This window comes from Symphalangus syndactylus, chromosome 22, assembly GCF_028878055.3.
Source record: "Symphalangus syndactylus isolate Jambi chromosome 22, NHGRI_mSymSyn1-v2.1_pri, whole genome shotgun sequence".
Taxonomy (NCBI): domain Eukaryota; kingdom Metazoa; phylum Chordata; class Mammalia; order Primates; family Hylobatidae; genus Symphalangus; species Symphalangus syndactylus.
The window spans coordinates 35,437,283-35,459,399 of NC_072444.2; the positions used below are offsets into that span (position 1 = coordinate 35,437,283).

At 55.3% G+C, this 22,117-nt stretch overlaps 1 protein-coding gene across 7 annotated transcripts; it reads left to right on the forward strand.

Moving 5' to 3' along the window:
- The first annotated feature begins 45 nt into the window (after window positions 1-45).
- On the forward strand, window positions 46-19,844 carry UBE2J2 (ubiquitin conjugating enzyme E2 J2). 7 transcript variants are annotated; one of them, XM_063631197.1, is made up of 8 exons: window positions 85-270; window positions 5,513-5,643; window positions 8,679-8,732; window positions 10,128-10,168; window positions 16,483-16,585; window positions 16,663-16,801; window positions 17,661-17,741; window positions 18,290-19,844. In XM_063631197.1, the coding sequence occupies exons 2-8, from the start codon at window positions 5,513-5,515 to the stop codon at window positions 18,572-18,574; spliced, it is 834 nt and encodes a 277-aa protein (XP_063487267.1). In that variant the 5' UTR covers window positions 85-270; the 3' UTR covers window positions 18,575-19,844. The 7 variants fall into 7 exon arrangements, with proteins under 7 accessions (XP_055117646.1, XP_063487267.1, XP_055117648.1 ...); XM_055261671.2 differs by lacking the exon at window positions 8,679-8,732 and having other exon boundaries at window positions 46-270; XM_055261673.2 differs by lacking the exon at window positions 8,679-8,732 and having other exon boundaries at window positions 86-1,093.
- The last annotated feature ends 2,273 nt before the right edge of the window (window positions 19,845-22,117 follow it).

Genomic DNA, 22,117 nt, shown 5'->3' on the forward strand with positions numbered 1-22,117 from the left:
CGTGGTCCGCCAGGCTGCCTAGAGCAGCCCGCCCCCCTCCCTCCCCTCCGCCCTGGACCGCGCACCGGAAGCAGAAGCTAGGCTGGTTCCGCCTCGCGAGCGGCCATCTTGGAGGCTGAGGCGGCGGCGGCGCTGCGGCGGGTTTGGTGGGCCCAGTCCCGGGACGGTGCGGCTGTTTCGGGCGCGGGCCCCGCTTTTCCGCACCCTGCTCCGGCCTCGACCACGGCGAGCCTGAGCGCGGCGGCGGCCCACGCGCAGCGACAGGGAGAGGTGAGCGCGCTCGCAGGCCTGCGCCGGCTCCTCGGGCCCGCTCGTCCGCCCCGCCGGAGCCGGCCACAGCGGCGGCCCGGGGCTGCGGGGGACCCTGCGCGACACTTCTCCGTTCGCGCCCGCCACCCGCGGGGCCCCGGCCCGAGCCTGCCTGCGCGGAACCGGAGGTCGGTTACGGCGGGCTCCTGGAGCTCCGGGTCAGGGTCACGTCGGGGACTTGACCACTCGGCCAGGTCTCCGGTCAATTGGGACACTTGCGGCTGCCCCAGGACGGGCAGCCTCGATCCTGGTTCGTCAATGGATCACGGGAGTCTGTGCCGGGGGAGGGCTGCTGTTGAGCCCGCCGCCGCCTCGCCCCTGAACTGTTAGACCCTAGAGTGCCCCGTAAACCCCGAGACAAACGAGCGTGCCCGGGACTGTGCTTAGGGCCAGCGTTTCTGGGAAACCCGGGCGGTGAGTGGGAGACCGGAGTCTGGCTCCACCGCCGGCCGGCGGGAGTGGGACACGACCCCGGAACAAATCTCTAAGCTGCGCCGGGCTTCGCCATCCACACCTGCCAATTCTCTGCATCCTCTCAGCCCCTGGCCAGGTGTCACCTCCTGGCCTCCTTTTCAGTGCCTGCCACTTAGTGCGTGTGTATTTAACTCAAGTCCGGTTGACATCCTCTTGCCAGACCCAAATAGGAAGCGGCTGAAAGGTCAGGCCTCAGCCCGGTGGGAGGGCAGCGAAGCGTGTACAGCAGGCTTGGCTGGGGCAGGTCGATGGCCCCGCGCCCTGCTCCAGGGGAACCAGACGGTATAATTTGGCTTCCGAAGAAAGGATCGTGAGTATCTCGCTTAGTCTAGCACCTGAGCCTAGGGCATGATTGGGTCTGGGTGTCCAGAACTCGCAGTCCGTCATCTGCACGGCCTGGCACCGCTGACCTCCTTAGCAGTTCCACTCTAGACAGGGATGTGCGTGAATGACAGGCAGGTGAGCCAGGCAGGTAGGTGCGTGCTTGAGTGACAGGCAGGTGAGCCAGGCAGGTAGGTGCGTGCGTGAGTGACAGGCAGGTGAGCCAGGCAGGTAGGTGCGTGGATGAGTGACAGGCAGGTGACCCAGGCAGGTGCATGTGTGAGTTGCAGGTGAGTGTCCTACTTCCATCGGCCTGGGCTTCCATCCAGCCTCCGGAGCAGTCTGGTGGAGAAGGCAGAGACTTCCGTGGCAGTCCTGGACCTGGGTGTGCCACGTGCCTGGCCGATGGGTCAGGCCAAGGTTTCCTGCCACATCCCCTAAGCAGGAAAGAGCTGTCCAGACAAAGAGGGATGGGTGAGGGACGCTGGGCAGCCACTGCCCTCGGTGATTCACGCTGCTTTAATGCAGTTTCTGTGTGTTAACGTTTTTTTTTCCTGTGCCTTTTTGTTTTAAAATCTCCAGCTCTTTCTTTCAGCAGGATGATATGCTTGGTGTCCCTTGTCTGTGGGGATGTTTGAAGGGAACCCGAGGCACATATGCTTCAAACTGTGTTCTCACAGTTTGCTTCCTTTGTGGATTTTTTTTTTTTTTTTTTTTTTTTTTTTTTTTTTTTGAGACAGGGTCTCTGTGGGCCCGGCTAGAGTGCAGTGGCATGATCTCAGTTCACTGCAACCTCTGGCTCCCGAGTTCAAGTAATTCTCCCACCTCAGTCTCCAGAGTAGCTGGGATTACAGGTGCCCACCACCACACCCGGCTAATTTTTTTTTTTTTTTTTTTGAAACGCAGTTTCGCTCTTGTTGCTCAGGCTGGAGTGCAATGGTGTGATCTTGGCTCCCCACAGCCTCCACCTCCTGGATTCAAGCGATTCTCCTGCCTCAGCCATCCGAGTAGCTGGGATTACAGGCATGTGCCACCATGCCTGACTAATTGTGTATTTTTAGTAGAGACGGGGTTTTACCATGTTGGTCAGGCTGGTCTCGAACCCCCGATCTCAGGTGATCTGCCTGCCTCGGCCTCCCAAAGTGCTGGGATTACAGGTGTGAGCTACCACGCCCAGCCCTTGTCCTTCCTGCTGTCATATTGGGATGAGAAGAATTGGGGGAAATAGCCCTCTGGCCCCCTGGGGGACGTGAGAATGCTGTTCTGTGTGAAGCTCAGGAAGAGTGGCTGGGCAAACAGCAGTTGAATCGTGAACATGATTTTAAAAGCCTCTCCAAGCAAGTATGGGAGAGAAGCTTGCTTGTGACTGACTGGATGGAATCTATTTTATTTTTGCGTGGCTGTCCATGAACTTTCATTAAACCCGCAGCCTGGCCACTTAGCTAAGCCCACACACACCTGCACTTGAGTTGTCCAGTGAATTATTTTGTATATGGCAGAGTGTTAGCTTCAGGGTGAGCGTTGAAAGGACGGCCTGTGTGGCGGTGCTGCTTGGGGTCATCGCTGTGTCCGTCACCAGGTGGGCCTGAGGGGAGATCCCTGGCCCGTTGGCTTCTTGAGCCAGGAGCTGGGGATGCCACTGTGTGGAAGCACTTCCTTCCCGGGCAGGACTGTAACCCCATTCCTGGTGGGGCCCTCCTGGGGAGGCACTCCTTAGGCAGAGGAGCCCGCCCTTGCCTCTGCTGGGGCCTGAAAGGGCCCTGCGTGGTGTGTGGGGTCACATGGAGGCCAGTGATGTGTGACAGTGGGAGGCATTTGGCAGGGAGATCAGGGAGGCCTCTGAAGGCGGTGGCTCTGGCTGTGCCCGGAAGGGCCCAGGGAGTTTCCAGTACAGTCTAGGCTGGGAAGCAGCTGTGAGAACTCGGTCAGGAGTTTGGAGTGGGGCCCGGGCCGTGCTGGGTCTTGGGAGTTTGCTGTGGTGTTGATGGGAGAAGTGACGACATTTTGCATTAGAGAAGATAATGGGAGTGGGAAGGATGTGGTGAACAAGGATTGCAAGAGTCAGGGACCCCAGAACAAGAAGCAGGGTTGGGGGTGGGGCTGAGGCCACACATTTGGGAGCATGCTGTGGGTGCCCTGGCTGAGCTCTGCACTCCAGGCCCTGGGTGTGTGGGGTGAGCAGCCAAGCCCTGGCCATTGCCATCCTCAGGTTGCGAGCAGACACTAAACAGGCTGCTGGTGGTGGTTCTCTGAGGAGGAATAAACCAGTCAGAGAGGCCAAGTCTGGAGATCTCTTGCAGGTGGAGACTGAAGGGAGGTGGAGTGTGTGGCTGTCTAAGGTGCGTGAGTTGGTTCTCATGCTGCTATAAAGATGTACCCGAGACTCAGTAATTTACAAAGAAAAGGGGTTTGATGGACTCACAGTTCCATGTGGCCAGGAAGGCCTCAGGAAACTTACAATCATGGCGGAAGGGGAAGAGGCATGTCTATCATGGCAGCAGGCTAGAGAGAGCGGGCAAGAGCAGGGAACACTGCCTTGTAAACCACAGATCTCCTGAGAACTCGCTTTCACTGGAACGGCTTGGGGAACCACTCCCATGATCCAGTCACCTCCCACCAGGTCCCTCCCTCAACATGGGGGATTATGGGGATTACAATTCAATGTAAGATTTGGGTGGGGACACAGCCAAAGCATATCAGCAAGGAAGCTGGGTGGAGTTGACTTCAGGTTTGTGCAAACTGGGAGGTCAGGATGGAGATCACTGGTCACTGTCCGTTATTGATGGCCACTGATGCCCACAGACGTTATTAAAGCGTGTGGCCATGGCTGGGCGCGGTGGCTCACGCCTGTAATCACAGCACTTTGGGAGGCCGAGGTGGGCAAATTAACTGAGGTCAGGAGTTCAAGACCAGCCTGACCAACATGGTTAAACCCTGTCTCTACTAAAAATACAAAAAAAATTTGCTTGGCGTGGTGGCAGGCGCCTGTAATCCCAGCTACTTGGGTGGCTGAGACAGGAGAATCCCTTGAACCTGGGAGGCAGAGGTTGCGGTGAGTGGAGATCATGCCACTGCACTCCAACCTGGGCAATGAACAGTGAGATTCTATCTCAAAAAAAAAAAAAATAAATAAAAATAAAAGAGGTTTGAGTTGGAGCTAGTCTGATGCAGCAGGGAGCCCTGTTTTCATCACCACCCCTCTCCCCAGCCGCAGGGGTATGGCTGAGGGGTCTTGGGGTCCCTGATCCAGCCTCCTCTCTTGCATGATGGTGCCTCACGCCCCATGCTCGGCCTTCAGTGCTGTCTTGAACGTCCCACGTGGAGCCACCAGAGTGACCTTCCTAACAGAAGATATGATCTGCCTTGAGGCTTGGACCCCAAACCCCTGTGTGGCCCAGGTTGCCGTGGCTCCTGCCTGTGATTCCAGCACTTCGGGAGGCTGAGGCGTGAGAATCAGTTGAGGCCAGGAGTTTGAGACCAGCTTGGGCAACATAGTGAGATCCCAGCTCTACAAAAAATAAAAAATTAGCTAGGCGTGGTGGCACACGTCTGTAGTCTCAGCTACTCAGGAGGCTGAGGTGGGAGGATTGCTTGAGCTGAGGTGGTCAAGGCCGCAGTGACTCCAGCCTGGGCGACAGAGCAAGACCCTGTCTCACAAAAAATAAGTAAATAAACCCTTATGCCCTGGCCCTGCCTCCCAGGCCAGTCTTATCCCTGCCCTCACTGTGCTTGGGCCCCTGCATACTGCAGTTTCTCAGCTGTGGCCTATTCACCTGTGGCCCTTTCTACCAGGAAGACAGCTGCTCCTCTGCCCAGTGAGTGCCTCGGAGTCTCCAGAGTTCTCGTCACTCCAGCCGCAGAGGCTCCCCCACTCTGCATCTCCTTTTGCTTGTGGCCGGTGGTAAATGTTGGGCAGCGGGCTTCTGGGTGTGGTGAAGGGGCTGGCGGTGGTGCCTGCCCGTTTCTATGGTGTGGATTCTCCATCAGTGCAGGGTCTTTGAGCTCAGAGTTGGAAGATGCGAGTAGCTGCCCTCAGGAGCTGGTCTGAGGCTGTGGCCTTAGCACCACCTCAGGCCCTATAAGTGTATCCCTGTGTGAGTTCTTGGAGGACAGGAGCGAGGCTTTGGGTTTCTCCTCGTCTTTGTACCTGAGCTGTACGTCGTGTCAATGAAGGTGGTGGCGGGACAGATGGGAAAAGAGAAGCCGCAGGGCCTCTGGGTGTCTAGGTGGGTGGCAAGTGAGGGTGACCTGTGAGCTGTGACTCTGGGTCACTGGGCTGAGGTGTGTACATTAGGGCTGGGCCCTGAATGAATGGTGGGCTACAGAAACGGGAGTGGAGCTGCGTTGGGGGGAGAAAGCTGTGGCCAGCATCGCTTTTCTTCGTCAGTGTAGACATTGTTTTTAACAGATGAGCAGCACCAGCAATAAGAGGGCTCCAACCACAGCAACCCAGAGGCTGAAGCAGGACTACCTTCGCATTAAGAAAGACCCGGTGCCTTACATCTGTGCCGAGCCCCTCCCTTCGAATATTCTCGAGTGGTAAGGCTCCGCGCCACTGATCACCCTGCACTGACTGTCGCTGCCACGCAGGCCTCTGCTGGCCTGGCTGGATGAGCCTGGTGCCCCAGTCATGGCATTGGCAAGGTGCTCCTGCACCCTCCCCAGGAGTGAGTGGGTGCCCAGGGGCCTGTGGACACCCTCTGGTCTTTTCCCAGTGGACGCATGCCAGGGACATCACAGAGCCCTGCTTGACTCAGGCTGGGGCTGGAGAGAGTCTCTGGTGTGGGGCCCTTGATGGGGGCGGGATCCAGGTTGACTCAGGTTGGGGCTGGAGAGAATCTCTGGTGTGGGGTCTTTAGGGGAGGGGTCCAGGTATGCAGGGTTCACAGCTGCTGCTGGTGTGCGCTCCAGGCACTTAGAGGAGAAACTGCCTTTCCAGACTCTGCTCTTTGCTTCTGGATACGGGAATTAGCCTATTTTGGCTTGGAGTATTTGACAGGACTAGGGTCCGACACTCCTGTCCCTGGCACTGGCTTGGGCCAGGTGCCCCAACCCTCAGGCTGGCATTGAGAGGACCTGTGCCTCATAAGCGTTCACCTCATGGTGACTCTCCCCCTTGCTGAAGTACAGAGTGTGGGAGTGCATACTGCTCTGTTGAAACACGCCATTACAGGTCTGCTAGTAATTTGATAAGAAATAAAGTGTGAGAGGCCGGGCATGGTGGCTCACGCCTGTAATCCCAGCAGTTTGGGAGGTTCAGGCGGGTGGATCACCTGAGGTTAGGAGTTCGAGACCAGTCTGGTCAACATGGTGAAACCTCGTCTCTACTAAAAATACAAAAATTAGCTGGGCGTGATGGTGCGCACCTGTAATCCCAGCTACTCGGGAGGCTGAGGCAGGAGAATCGCTTGAACCCAGGAGGCAGAGCTTGCAGTGAGCCAAGATCACACCACTGCACTCCACCCTGGGCAACAAGAGTGAAACTCTGTCTCAAAAAAAAAAAAAAAAGTGTGAGGATGTTTTATATTTTGATCTTTAAAAAAAAATTTATTTACTTATTATTTTTTGAGACAGAGTCTTCGCCCAGGCTGGAGTGCAGTGGCGCAATCTCAGCTCACTGCAAGCTCTGCCTCCTGGGTTCATGCCATTCTCTGGCCTCAGTTTCCCAAGTAGCTGGGACTACAGGTGCCAGCCACCATGCCCGGCTAATTTTTTGTTTTTGTATTTTTAGTAGAGATGGGGTTTCACCGTGTTAGCCAGGATGGTCTTGATCTCCTAACCTCGTGATCCGTCCGCCTTGGCCTCCCAAAGTGCTGGGATTACAGGCATGAACCACCACGCCCGGCCTTATTTATTTTTTTGAGACAGAGTCTTGCTCTGTCGCCCAGGCTGGAGTGCAATGGCGTGATCTCGGCTCACTGTGACCTCCGCCTCCCTGGTTCAAGCAATTCTCCTGTCTTAGAGATGGGGTTTCACCATATTGGTCAGGCTGGTCTCGAACTCCTTATCTCAGGTGATCCGCCTGCCTCAGCCTCCCAAAGTGCTGGGATTACAGGCCTGAGCCACCATGCCTGGCCTAATTTTTTTTTAATTCCAGAGAAAAGATATTTCAGTGAGTTGAAAGGAAGTGTGTTTCGGCTTGGTCAGGGGTCCACCTCTGGCTCACAGAGGAGGCCCGGCCCAGGCAGGCAGAGGATACCCAGGGTGAGGCGGAGCCCCTTGGCCACCAGAGTGCTCTCTGCCCCAGTGTTGAAAATCAGATGTGGCCCCAGGACATCGCTGGCAGGTGCGAGGGACAAGTTCCACGGTAGCTGCCTCCTCCCTGGTTGTGAGGACGTCTTCATTGTGTGGGGAAATCCCTCCCCACAAATCTGTGGGTCGGGCGTCCCCAAGACCCGGTGCAGGTTTGATGATTCACAAAGAATACTCACCATTAAAATTACAGAGAGAAGGCCAGGCACAGTGGCTCACGCCTGTAATCCCAGCACTTTGGGAGGCCGAGGTGGGTGGATCACGAGGTCAGGAGATTGAGACCAGCCTGGCCAACGTGGTGGAACCCTGTCTCTACTAAAAATACAGAAATTAGCCTGGCATGGTGGCGCACGCCTGTAATCTCAGCTACTTGCTACTTGGGAGGGTGAGGCAGAAGAATCGCTTGAACCTGGGAAGCGGAGGTTGCAGTGAGCTGAGATCGCACCACTGTACTCCAGCCTGGTGACAGAGCGAGACTCCAACACACACACACACACACACGCACACACGCACACACACACATTATGGAGAGAAAACAGCAGTCAGCCAGCGGAAGAGGCACGTGGGGCAAAGTCTCTGTGCTCCATTCCCAGCAGCAGGCTTGGGTTTGGACGGCACGTGTGGAATGTTGACCAGAGAAGCTCATTGGAAACTAAAACGTATTAGGGGAAGGCCCAGGGACTCTATGGGGCTGGTCCTAGGCACCCTCTGCCTGGCACCTGCCAAAATACCAAAATACCGGACTTCCAGGAGAGCAGGGGTTCAGCGTAGCCCATTTTGCCTGTACTGTTGAGGCAGTAAGCCCCTGTTGTCAGGTGGTGGCACCTGGCCCGGGACGGCAGTGTCAGTATCAGGCCTGTGCTGCCAGAGCCCCTGGCAGGGTCTCGGCAGGTGTCTTTGCCTTCCCTGAGAGCAGAGTGCTTTCCCTGAAACGGCCTGTGGGGTGTGCTGTGGGCCACGTGGATCCCATCTTCTCTCAGCTGCCCCGAGGCTGCTGGGCTCTGTCTCAGGAAGAGGGTGACTTCTTCATTTCTTCCCAGTTTTCGCAGGTTGGGCACAGGAATTGGGCACAGTAACAACTGAAGGCCACATTCCTGGGTGCATTGCATGCTGAGCTCAGAGCCACTGGGTTCCTGGGCCAATGACACATGATAATGGCATTTTTTGAGTAAAACCTATCAGCTGCCTCTGCTGATACATCATCCCATTAGTATACATTACTATACATCATCCCATTAGTATTTTCTTTTGAGTATTCTTTCTGTCACTCAGGCTGGAGTGCAGTGATGTGATATCGGCTCACTGCAACCTCCGTCTTCCAGGTTCAAGCGATTCTCCTGCCTCAGCCTCCTGAGTAGCTGGGATTACAGATGTGCGCCACCATGGCCGGCTAATTTTTGTATTTTTATTAGAGACGGGGTTTCACCGTGTTGCCCAGGCTGGTGTCGAACTCCTGACCTCAGGCAATCCGCTTGCCTCAGCCTCCCAAAGTGCTGGGATTACAGGTGGGAACCACTGCACCCGGCCTAATTTTTGTATATTTAGTAGAGACGGAGTTTCGCCATGTTGACCAGGCTAGTCTCAAACTCCTGACTTCAGGTGATCCACCCACCTTGGCCTCCCAGAGTGCTGGGATCATGGGCATGAGCCACCGAGCCCGGCCCCCATTAGTTTTAAAGTGATGGCACACATGTCCTGGGGGAGAGCAAGGGGAAAGAGGATGGCCGGTGTTGGCCGGTGTTGGCAGTTGCAGCCGTGTCTGGTTTCTGGCATTTCTAGCTGGTTTTACTTTCTTCTCTGTGTTCTCCTGTTTCGTTTGGGACTCTGTAAAGCCCAGACACCTCTTTACGTAAAGCAGAAGCCTTATGTATTTATGTGGAGTGTTTAGTCGATTTGCTGCTGCCCCTGGTCTGAGGGTGAGCTCTGTGTGGGGACTCTGGCTTTGGAGACAATCACAGCAGTTCCTGTTCCTTCTGCTCCAGGACAGCTGCTCAAGTCACTTACGGTTTTTCCAGGAGCATGAAAAAGGGCTGGGGGCACAGAGCTGGCCCCACATCACTAGCTGTGTTCTGTTTAGCCTGCCTGTGTGATACCAAAAAACACATTATATATAAGTACATTTAAGAATATACATTTCAGAGTACATTGTTTTTTCTTTGGAGATAGGGTCTCACTCTGTTGCCCAAATGGGATGTGGTGGCACAATCATAGCTCACTGCAGCCTTAAACTCCTGGGCTCAAGTGATCCTCCCACCTCAGCCTCCTGAGTAGCTGGGGTGCAGGCATGCACTATCACACCCGGCTAACTTTTTTTTTTTTTTAAATAAAGGTGGGGTCTTGCTATGTTGCCTAGGCTGGTGTCAAACTCCTGGGCTCAAGTGATCTTCCCACCGTGCCCTCCCAAAGTGCTGGGATTACAGTCTTCAAGTACATCTTGGTAATGTACTGTGAAATTAAAATTTATTTAAGATTTCAGTTATTAATTATTAGGATTAGCTTCGTGCATGTTATATTGTCGAAACAAAGATACTTTATGGTAAACTTATAAAGTATAGTCTCTAAGATCTTGTTACAAGAGACTAAAAGCACCCACGGTAGAAGAGACTGGGGCTTTGAAGCCGTGTGGCTGTGTGACATTTCACCTTCATTTGTTCACTGCCTGAATGTGAATGTAATTTTGGCTGGGTCCTATAAACCCCAGGCTTGGAATGATTCAGATTTTGGAGAATTTGCTGTCCCCAAATCCCAAGTAATTTTCTTCTCTCCCTTAGGCATTATGTCGTCCGAGGCCCAGAGATGACCCCTTATGAAGGTAAGGATTCTGTACTTAGGTAGAAGAACACCAGGCAGTTTTTATATTCTGAATCAACCTTGCCTGTTCAACATCTTTTATTTGCAAACAGCAGCCTTTCTACTTGGGATGTGCGCTAGTTAAATTGGCTTAGTTGGAACTCCTCCTCGTCTGCTTCTCCACACGCTGGAAGTGTTTGCTCCGCTAATGCGTCTCAGCCTGCAGGGCTGCCTGTAGCGTCTGTGTTCACTAGCCTCTGACACCATAGGGCCATAGCTGAGAAAACCAGACCGGGGTAAACACTGAAGCTGGCCTGTTCTACTGTTTCTTAAGACCTGGTGCATATCATCAAAGGAAAGGCATATATATTCAGTGTGCCCTCTGTGCTGGGCACCCCCAGGGTCTCGCGATCCCCAGCACGGTCTCTGAGCTAAGTGGAAGTACCCTTGTGTGGTGGCACCTGGGGCTTTGGGAGGCTGCAGGACCTGCCCAGCACCTCAGCCCTTCATCGGCTACCAAGGCTGATCCAGCAGCCTGACCCCTCCAGGTCAGCAGACAGCACCTAGAGACCTGGTGTCATTTATAGAGTAGACGCTGGAGCTGTCAGCAAGTTTCTGGGGCCTTTGGCGGAGGCTGGCGCCAGCCTCGGTCTGGACCAGATCAGGAGTCAGCGTGCCCGTGAATACTGTCCCACCGGTAAGTGCAAGGCAGAGCAGGGCCAGGTCAGCAGTTGCTGTTCAGCCACAGGGCCCCGGCTTCAGGTGGCTGGAGCAGCAGGCCCTGTTTGCCTGTGTGTGGAGGCTTTGGGTGAGATTTCACTAGAGGAGAGTGCTGCTGCTAGAAGGTTTGCAAGCAGGGGCTTTGGACTGTCGGAAGGGTTGTGGGTGGGTAAGAATGAAAAAGGCTCTGCTGAAGGCACTTTGGCCGAGTTATCACAGCCACACCTGTGGACTCTCCTTTGGCCCAGGAATCCCAGTTCTGGGATCATCTGCAACTAAGGCAGCCACAGTGCAGAGCACATCTGTAGGGTGGGCCCTTGATCATAGTGTCATTGACCATGACCAGCGTTGGGGATGCCAGCAGGCCGTGGCAAGATAAGGCCCGGGAGCAGGTGTCCAGGGCGTGTTAAAGTACTTGTTATGATGCGTCTGTGTGCCTTCAGCTGATTTGAAGAATATATACCACCAAGTGAGTAGTGGTTGGCTGGGCGCGGTGGCTCATGCCTTTAATTCCAGCACTTTGGGAGGCTGAGGTGGGCGGATCATCTGAGATCAGGAGTTCTAGACCAGCCTGACCAACATGGAGAAACCCCATCTCTACTAAAAATACAAAATTAGCCGGGTGTGGTGGTGCATGCCTGTAATCCCAGCTACTCGGGAGGCTGAGGCAGGAGAATCACTTGAACCTGGGAGGCGGAGGTTGCAGTGAGCTGAGGTCGTGCCGTTGCACTCCAGCCTGGGTGACAAGAGTGAAACTTGTCAGGAGATCCAGACCATCCTGGGTAATACGGTGAAACCTTGTCTCTACTAAAAAAAATACAAAAAATTAGCTGAGCGTGGTGGTGGGTGTCTGTAGTCCCAGCTACTCGGGAGGCTGAGGCAGGAGAATTGCTTGAACCCAGGAGGCGGAGCTTGCAGTGAGCCGAGATTGCGCCATTGTACTCCACCCTGGGTGACAAGATCGAAACTCGATCTCAAAAAAAAAAAAAAAACCAAAATGGGTGGTGGTCTTTGACAAGCAAAATTATGCCAGCTTTACATTTTTTTTGTTTGTTTTGTGGTTTTAGTTTTTTTTAAATAAATTGTGAATATTAATTCTGTATCCACACCCCATCTCCCTCAACATCACCAGCCAGGTCAGTTGCTGGTGGAGATGAGCTGCTCCCCCAACAGGGCTGGACACAGTTGGGAGAAGAGGGGGCAGCCCCTGGGTGTGGTGCGGCTGTTGCTGGCCCCAACTCTGTCACTTGTGCTTTTATCTTGGTCCCCTCCCATCCTTTCCGTTGTTCCCCACAACCGTGTGTGGCTCTGTGCTGGTCCTGGGTCTCAGGAAAGCCTCCCTTCAGAGGGAGAAGGTGTGTTCCTACTGCCCCTCCCTTTTCCCCTCTATGGCACTGCTGCTCGCGTCCCCGAGGCCCTCCCCCTCACTGGGGGATGCCTTTTGCTCTCTGCAGCCCTGCCCTCTGCTCTCCTTCAGGGTCTCCAGGGAACCCCTCCGAATTGCCACTTGCCAAGGGGCTGTTCTCGGTCCTCAGTTTCTTAGCCTCTGCTATCTGATGCTGCTGACGACGGCTTCCTTCCTGACTTCGGGATTTCTGACCCCTCTTCCTGCCTTCTTGGTGGCTCCTGTGCCAGGTCCATGTCTTTCTGGCATGGTGTGCATTAGCTGTGTCCCCTCCGTGCACTGGGCTCCGTGGCTGTTCTGCCCCTGGTGCTGCCCAGGCGTGCCCACTCTGACAGTTCAGAGCTGGCCTCCTACAAATGTTGCTAAATAATTCCCCTTGAGTGAATCTGTAAATTTTACACAGTCCTAACAAAATCTCAGTTTTTTATACTACACAAGCTTATTCTAAAATTTACATGAAAAGGCAAAGGATCTAGAATAGTTAAAACAATTTTTCTAAAGAATAAAGTGGAGTCTGTGGTTTCAAGACTTACCCAGTGATGAGGGTCAGGCAGTGCTAGAGGAGGGACAGGCCATGGGGCAGAGTAGCCAGCTAGGCCTTTGCCTCAGGCTTTTCAGCAGATGGCCTGGGGTGTGGGGATGTTCAAGCCACCAGGGACTCACTTCAGGACAAGTGGGGGCTTCCTGATTTTCACCTGGTGCTGTTGAAAGTCTGTGTGTGTGGCTCTGGGTGCCTTTGTCTTGGGTTTCTCTGGCAGGTGACAAGCAGTGGGATTGCCGTCAGGGGCTTCCTGATAGGTGTGTGCGTGCAGTGAGGCAGCAGGGTGTCCATCTCCCAGCACCCTCTGCACTCAGCTGGCCGTTTCTTGCCGTGTAAGTCACTCTTGCCCATTAGCACTGAGCTAAACATCGTTCCAGCCTCGCTTTGGCTGTTCCTGCTTCCTCTTTTAAGCAAGCCTGTTTCTGTCTTTCACTCATTTTCCGGTTTGGCCTTTCCTCATGATCTCGTGTGTCTTCTGGGTGTCATTCCTGGGGTTCGCCTCTCCCTGGTGGATGTGGCCGCACACCAGGCTAGGTTACAGTGGCACTTGCTCATGCCATCCCTCCACTGTTGACTTCACCACTGTTCCTGTGAGTCCTCGAATGCCAGCCCTGAGCAGAGTGCAGAGAGGAAGCTGCAGCGTCCCCCTGCACGGCCACGCGTCATCTTCAGGGGAGGCAGACAGTGAAGCCATGTTTTCTTTTCTTTTTTTTTTTTTTTTTTTTTTTGAGACGGAGTCTTTCTCTGTCCCCCAGGCTGGAGTGCAGTGGTGCGATCTCGGCTCACTGCAAGCTCCGCCTCCCGGGTTCACGCCATTCTCCTGCCTCAGCCTCCCAAGTAGCTGGGACTACAGGCACCCGCCAACACCCCCGGCTAATTTTTTTTTTTTGTATTTTTAGTAGAGACTGGGTTTCACCGTGTTAGCCAGGATGGTCTCGATCTCCTGACCTTGTGATCCGCCCACCTCGGCCTCCCAAAGTGCTGGGATTACAGGCTTGAGCCACCGCGCCCGGCCAAGCCATGTTTTCATTAGGATCTGCAGGAGGGAGAGCAGCCCCCAGTGATGAAGAGAGAGACGTGAGGGAAACACGTGCGGGAGGCCACACATGCAGGGAGGCCAGGGAAAGTGGAGAGAGACTGGGACCCCCAGGCCGACCGTTTATTGGGTCCAGGGTGTTCCGCACACAGGTTTCCCTCGGGGAGTTTTAACTGGTGGGTTTAAAGCAAGCGGGCACGAGCCCCATGGGGCCATGCTGTGACTGGGGGACTCTGTGGTGTGGCTGCACAGTCCATGGGGGGCAGTCACCAGGGGACAGTGCATAGGGCGGGCGTCTGGGTGGATCAGCTCGAGGAAGGGGGGTGTGAACTGAAAATTGTTGCGGGTGGTAGCCCTGCTTCCAGTCAGAGAAAGTCCACCCTAGATTCAGAGTGGATGCCAAGGCGGCCTAAAACGATGAGCGTTCCCTGCAAGATGTGAAGCACTTGAGGGGCAGGGGTGCTGCATCCTACACAGGGTGGCTCTGGAGCAGAAGAGCCCATGGCGATTTGGGGACTCACATTGGGGCAGGGCTGTGCACAGGGAGCCCGAGGGAGGACAGAGGCCAGTGCTCCTCAAACTTGATGGCATGCACACATACGCACGCACGTCCTGATGGCACGCACACACATGCCCACGCCCATGCGTCCTGATGGCACGCATGCACATGCATTGTGATGGCACGCACACGCGCACACGCGTCCTGACGGCATGCACGGACGTGCACGCACACGCGTCCTGATGGCATATACACACGTGCACACGCGTCCTGATGGCATGCACACAGGTGCACACGTGTCCTGATGGCATGCACACATGCACAGACATGCACGCATACGCATCCTGATGGCATGCACACATGCAGACACGCATGCACACGCGTCCTGATGGCATGCACATGCAGACCTGCATGCACATGCCTCCTGATGGCATACATACGCACACACGTGTCCTGATGGCATGCACACACACATCACGCACGCAGGTGTAGCCAGGGAGTCCTGGCTCGTGCACTTCTGGTCCTCTGGTTGGGGTTGGCCCCAAGCTCTGAACTGCCAGCCAACTCCAGGTGCAGCCTGGGCCCCCAGGGTGTGGGCCTCGGGTTGGGGCGGGGCTGCCACGAGGCAGCTTGTAGAGGGTCCGGGAGCAGGGCCAGGGGAGGCCACACAGGGTGTGCGGCTCTAGATTGATTTGAAGGTGGGGCCAACAGGATTTGCTCATGGGGTGGGTGTCATACCAGGAGGATGGAGTTGCCAAGTTGCCATTTGGTAGAAGTGGCCAGATTTCTGTCCCGGAGTGGGGCGTCTGGGTGCTGTGCTGTGGACGGTCAGTGTAATGGCCCGGAGTGTGCAGGGGGCCTGTGGGTGCAGGGTGGGGGAAGTGGCTGAGCAGCCATTCCAGGGTTCCTGTTGGGAGGCCGTGAAACTAGGGCGACCCCAGGAGGATGCCAGGACTGAGAGGAGAGCACCCTGTGCTTGGGTGGGTAAAGAGGGGCTGGCTGGAGTGGGAAGAGGGGGTGGGGAGTGGAGGAGCTAGACCAGGGTGGGGCTTTGGAGAGGCGGAGCCAGGAGTGGCCCCTTATAAGGCTATGCTGTTGGGTGGTCAGAAACCAGTGGGACGGCTGGGCGAGGTGGCTCACGCCTGTAATCCCAGCACTTTGGGAGGTCCAGGCGGGTGGATCACGAGGTCAGGAGATAGAGACCATCCTGGCTAACACGGTGAAACCCCGTCTCTACTAAAATTTAAAAAAAATTAGCCGGGTGTGGTGGCGTGTGCCTATAGTCCCAACTACTCAGGAGGCTGAGGCAGGATAATCACTGGAACCCGGGAGGCAGTGGTTGCAGTGAGCCGAGATTGCCCCACTGCACTCCAGCCTGGGCAACAGAGCAAGACTCTGTCTCAAAAAAACACAAAAACAAAATAACAGTGGGAACGTGTGGGTGACCCTGAGGTCGATCTTTAGGTCAGGTTTGGTAGAGCAGGGAGAAAGCCTGGTCAGGTGGATTTGAGAGCTTGGGAGGGGAGGACGTGTGAACAGCCATGGATGAGGCCCGAATCCAGGGGTTCAGTTCAGGGCAGAGAGCATTTGGCAGAACTTGGAGGGGTGTGTGGTGGAGAGTGGTGTGTTTGAGGTGGGTTTTGCTGGCCTTTGGGTGCAGTTGGGTCGGGGAAGCGAACGGTGCTGGAGAGTTGCAGGGTCTGGACCTGAGTCCTGGGAAGGGCAGCCTCAGCTGGGCCTGGAGCTCCTGCTGTGCTGGGGGTGTTGCAAGGAGGCCCCGCATGCCTCTTCCGACTCCTCTGCTCTTGGTGGGGCTGTGTGTGACACTCCAGGGAGAGAGGTGTGCAGTAGCTGTGGTTATTTCGAGCTCCCGGGGAAGTGGGGGTCTGGGTCCAGTCAGGTGGTGAGTACAGGTGTGGTGGGGAGGGGCATTGGGTCTGGGTGGTCATAACAGTGGGTGGGAGTGGAGAGCAAGGTCAGTGGGGGACTGAGCTTGGGAGCTGGCTGGGGACGGAGAGGGCAGTGAGGACTCGGGAGCTGAGCTGGGCAGGGGGTGGCGTGGGGATGTGGACGAGGTCTCTAGGAGCCCCTGCTGTGGCGGACGACAAGGCTCTTTCTGTTTTGTTTCCATGTAGGTGGCTATTATCATGGAAAACTAATTTTTCCTAGAGAATTTCCTTTCAAACCTCCTAGTATTTATATGATCACTCCCAATGGAAGATTTAAGTGCAACACCAGGTAAGGTGCCTGGAGGGGCCGTGGAAGCTTTCTGGCCGTGGTGGGGAGTGTGCACTGACAGGGCCCCTGTTTCGCAGGCTGTGTCTTTCTATCACGGATTTCCACCCGGACACGTGGAACCCGGCCTGGTCTGTCTCCACCATCCTGACTGGGCTCCTGAGCTTCATGGTGGAGAAGGGCCCCACCCTGGGCAGTATAGAGACGTCGGACTTCACGGTGAGTTTTAGAGCATCTCCCCGGTGGGCCGTCAGCCTTGTGTCTGGGGGGCTGTTTTATGTTCCTGAGTTGCAGCTGCCTTTCTTTTTTTTTTTTTTTGAGAAGGAGTTTCGCCCTGTCTCCAGGCTGGAGTGCAGTGGCGTAGTCTCAGCTCACTGCAAGCTCTGCCTCCCGGGTTCACGCCATTCTCCTGCCTCAGCCTCCCGAGTAGCTGGGACTACAGGCGCCCGCCACCACGCCTGGCTAATTTTTTTTTGTATTTTTAGTAGAGACGGGGTTTCACCGTGTTAGTAGCCAGGATGGTCTTGATCTCCTGACCTCGTGATCCGCCCACCTCGGCCTCCCAAAGTGCTGGGATTACAGGCGTGAGCCACCGCGCCTGGCCGCAGCTGCCTTTCTTAGTAGGTGGGGCTGGGTAGAGTTCCCACCTTGTCCCAGGCACTGTCGTGGAGACTGCTCTGCTCTGTGGCCTTGTGTTCCCCGCTGCCTCTCGGTCTTGCTTTTATCCACATCCAGCCTCATCCACACCCGCCAGGGGCTCCTCCTTGGGATCTTGGGGTGGGCCGAGGCAGTACCAGTTGCACAGACGGCAGGGGCCTTTTCAGCTGGGAGCACAGTGCTTTTGTTAGCTTGTTTTTTTCTATTTTTAATAGGAATCAAGTGTGATATCATTAATTGATGATGGGAAGATTAAGAAGCCTTTGTAAGACTATAAGTTAGTTTGCTGTGAAGAGTATGCTTATTAAATGCTTTCTACAACGTGAAGACTGCAGCCCTTGACTTTGAAATCATCTGTTTTTAGAATTTTGAAAGAATTTGAAATTAGTTTTCTGGCTGATTCCCTTCCCTTCCTTTCTAGAAAAGACAACTGGCAGCGCAGAGTTTAGCATTTAATTTGAAAGATAAAGTCTTTTGTGAATTATTTCCTGAAGTTGTGGAGGTAAGAAAGACGGAAATGGGTTTCGCCTTCCCCTGCATTAAAACACTTGAGTTTCACCTCTTTACAAAGAGTAAAATCTGTGTCCTGAAGCTGCAGACCTCCCCAGGGGATGGCTCCTCTCTCCCAGGAGCCCCGAGGCAGGGGAGGCAGAAGGCCTGGGCCCTGGGGGGTGGCCTGCGGGCAGCTGTGCTGGTGGGCTGAGGGCTGGGCCTGTCCCACAGGGGTGGGGAGCTCGTGGGCCTGAGCAGCCACCTGGGTGGTCTGGGGATAGCTGGGAGGCACAGCAACTGCCATGTGGGACTGGAGTGCTCCCTGGTCTTGGCCTCTGTGGCTCAGCCTTGCTCTGGTCTGCCTGAGTGCAGGGGCCAAGGGGCGCAGGGCCAGTGAGGCCGGCCACGCTTGGGCCCTCACCTGTGAGATGGGGTCCGAATTTGACACAGCCTAGGGCTTGGTTCTTGGTGGTGGACTGTGGACTCCTGGGAACAGGAGTGCTGGTCCTGAAGGCGCTGGTTGGAGACCAGCTGCGTTTCTCGCTGTTTTTCTCTTAGGAAATTAAACAAAAACAGAAAGCACAAGACGAACTCAGTAGCAGACCCCAGACTCTCCCCTTGCCAGACGTGGTTCCAGACGGGGAGACGCACCTCGTCCAGAACGGGATTCAGCTTCTCAACGGGCATGCGCCGGGGGCCGTCCCGAACCTCGCAGGGCTCCAGCAGGCCAACCGGCACCACGGACTCCTGGGTGGCGCCCTGGCGAACTTGTTTGTGATAGTTGGGTTTGCAGCCTTTGCTTACACGGTCAAGTACGTGCTGAGGAGCATCGCGCAGGAGTGAGGCTCAGGCGCCGAGACCCAAGGTGCCACGACCCAAGGCGCCACTGAGGGCACCGCGCACCAGAGCGTGACCTTGGCAGGCTGGACACACTGCCCAGCACAGGCAGACCCACCAGGCTCCTAGGTTTAGCTTTTAAAAACTTGAAAGGGGAAGCAAAGACCAAAATGTGTGACTGGGCTTTGGAGGAGACTGGAGCCTCAGCCCTGCCCTGGCCACGGGCCGCTGGGGCTGGTGTGCTGGATTTGTAGCTTATCTTCCGTGTTGTCCTTGGACCTGTTTTAGTAAACCCGTTTTTCATTTTATTAGATGTGGTCACTTAGAAATGCAAACTTGCTGCCGACCGCGGGCTGCTCCTGCGTTTCTCGGAGCTCCCGGCTCCTCAGCGGGTGGGAGGGGCCCGGGGTGGAGCTGGCGTCCGCGGGTGCTGGTCTGGCCCGGCCGTGTAGTGACGAGGCTTAGCGGGGCCAGTGACAGCCGTGGCTCAGGATCCAGGGAGCCCCGGTTTGGTCTCAGCATTTACAAATGTGTTTACAGTCAGAATGAAACACATTCCTTCTAGAAAGTGCTTGGGGGTTTTTGCTGCCCTGGAAGCCAGGAGCCTGCTCACTCCGACCACAAGGTGTCGCCCTTGACTGCGGCGGCTGCGAGCGGGGCGGGGGCTGCTGGTGCCTCCTCGGGGTCGGTGCTGCAGGCTGGGGGGCCTCGGGTACCTGCAGAGCCTTTCCTCTGAATTCCTTATGTCCGGTGGCCCAGAAGCCCGTCCTCCTGTGCTGGTGGAAGGCGGAGGACCGGAGTCCCTGCAGGAGGCCCCGCGACCGGCAGGCTGGCCCCGTGCACTCAGGGGCCTCCCTCACATCCCGCGCCCTGCTGCGCTGGCCCTCACAGTAGGTAACGGCTCCGGCCCGGGTGTTCGCTGTCCACAGAGGATGGCAGAGGGGCACCCCGGCCCGGGAAAGACGCCAGAGCCGGCAGGGGCTGTTTCGGGCCCTGTGGCTCCCTGGGTCGCGGCTGTCTCCCCTCTTGTGTGTCTGTTCCGTGACTTCGCCCGGGTGGGATGTGCCGCAGGTGCATCGCGTCGAGGTGGGGCACGGCCGCCGGCAAGAAACCTCCCCTGTCCGGAGGCGGTCGTGAGACCAGCCCAGCCCGCACGCGCTCATCTTTCTTCGTTTTTTGATCAGTTTATTCAGAATTGCTCTATAATTTACCAATTGTATGTATTTAACCTATTCTTGTGGAAAAAAAGGTCTTTCATTATATCTTTATTTCTGAATTTCATGCTGCTTGTGTCTGTGTGGGCCGGGACGTGTGTCCATCTCTGTGCTCAGGGCTTGGGTGGCCCGTGACCAGGGGGTCACACCTGCTGGCCTGGGTGGTGTGGCAGCTGCAGGGCAGGTGGGTCCCCACAGGAATCGCGTCGCTGGGGCCATGGTGTAGAGCCCTCTGCAGGGCTCTCTCCCCATCCTGTACTGGATGCCAACCCTGCCCTGATCTCAGCGCTTCTGTGACCGCCAGCATCACTTCCAAAGCCTGGTGTTTCCGGAGGCTCACGGGAGGTGGAATGCTAACGAATAGAGTGTTTACTTAACACGTTACTGCCGGGTGCAGTGGCTGCCCCCTATAATCCCAGCACTTTGAGAGGCTTAGGGGTGCCTGGGCAATGTAGTGAGACCCCATCTCACAAAAAATACAAAACACTACCTGGTGTGGTGATGTGCACCTTTGGTCCCAGCTACTCAGGAGGCTGAGGTGGGAGGATTGCCTGAGCCCGGCAGGTGGAGGCTACAGTGAGCCATGATGGAGCCACCGCAATCCAGCCTGGGTAACGGAGCCAGATCCTGTCTCAAATGTTTTCTATGTGTGAAATCTCAACTTTTTTTTTTTTTTTTTTTTTTGGAGACAGTCTTGCTCTGTTATTGCCCAGTGTGGAGGGCAATGGTGCCATCATGGCTCACTGTAACTGCAGGGTCCAGCCCTACTGGGCCTGTGGGTTCTCCTCGTGTGTGGAGATGTGAGATCATAGAAATAAAGACACAAGACAAAGAGATAGAAGAAAAGACAGCTGGGCCCGGGGGACCACTACCACCTAGATGTGGAGACCGGTAGTGGCCCCGAATGCTTGGCTGCACTGTTATTTATTGGATACAAGGCAAGGGGGCAGGGTAAGGAGTGTGAGCCATCTCCAATGATAGGTAAGGCACGTGGGTCTCGTGTCCACTGGACAGGGGGCCCTTCCCTGTTTGGCAGCCGACGCGGAGAGAAAGAGAGGACAGCTTACACCATTATTCTATGCATTTCAAAGACTTTTAGTACTTTCACTAATTCTGCTACTGTTATCTAGAAGGCAGAGCCCAGTGTACAGGGCGGACCATGAAAGCAGACCAGGAGCGTGACTGCTGAAGCACAGCGTCATAGGGAGACAGGCCTCCGGATGGCTGCAGGTGGGACTGACTGATGTCGCCTTGCACAAGAGGTGGTGGAGCAGAGTCTTGTCTAACTCCCCCGGGGAAAGGGAGACTCCCTTTCCCAGTCTGCTAAGTAACCAGTGCCTTCCCAGGCACTAGCGCTACCGCTAGACCAAGGTCTGCTAAGTAACGAGCGTCTTCCCAGGCGCTGGTGTTACCGCTACACCAGGGAGCCCTCTGGTGGCCCTGTCCGGGCATGACAGAAGGCTCGCACTCTTGTCTTCTAGTCACTTCTCACCGTGTCCCTTCAGCTCCTATCTCTGTATGGCCTGGTTTTTCCTAGGTTATAGTTGTAGAACAGAGATTATTATAATATTGGAATAAAGAGTGATGCTACAAACTAATGATTAATAATATTCATATATCATCATATCTATAATCTATTTCTAGTATAACTATTCTTACTGTGTATATTTTCTTTATTACACTGGAACAGCTCATGCCCTCGGTCTCTTGCCTCGGCACCTGGGTGGCTTGCCGCCCACATGTAACCTTGACCTCCTGGGCTCAAGGGATCCTCCAAACTCAGCCCCTACATAGCTGAGACCACAAGTGTGCGCCACCATGCCTGGCTGATTTTTGTATTTTTTGTAGAGATGGAGTTTCGTCATGTTGCGCAGGTTGGTCTTGAACTCCTGAGCTCAAGGGATCACCTGCCTCGGCCTCCCATAGTGTTAGGATCACAGGTGTGAGCCATGGCGCCCGACTAAAATCTCAACTTTTTTTTTTTTTTTTGAGACGGAGTCTTGCTCTGCCGCCCAGGCTGGAGTGCAGTGGTGTGATCTCTGCTCACTGCAACCTCTGCCTCCTGGGTTCAAGTGATTCTCCTGCCTCAGCCTCCCAAGTAGCTGGAATTACAGGTGCCCACCATCACACCCAGCTAATTTTAAATAGAGACGGAGTTTCACCATATTGGCCAGGCTGGTCTGAAACTCCTGACCTCGTGATCTGCTCGCCTTGGCCTCCCAAAATGCTGGCATTACAGGTGTGAGCACCATGCCCAACTGAAATCTCAACTTTTAGTGACCGTCGGTCAAGCAGTGAAGGTGGTGCCCATGGCATGTTGTCTGCACTGGCCCAA

Excerpts from the sequence above, each read along its gene's own strand:
- UBE2J2 (XM_063631197.1), top strand. The coding sequence starts at position 5,513 with ATGAGCAGCACCAGCAATAAGAGGGCTCCAACCACAGCAACCCAGAGG. Across the intron at positions 5,644-8,678 it reads CCTTCGAATATTCTCGAGTG|GTTCAAGCGATTCTCCTGCC; the intron begins GTAAGGCTCCGC and ends TCCGTCTTCCAG. Across the intron at positions 16,586-16,662 it reads AGATTTAAGTGCAACACCAG|GCTGTGTCTTTCTATCACGG; the intron begins GTAAGGTGCCTG and ends CCTGTTTCGCAG.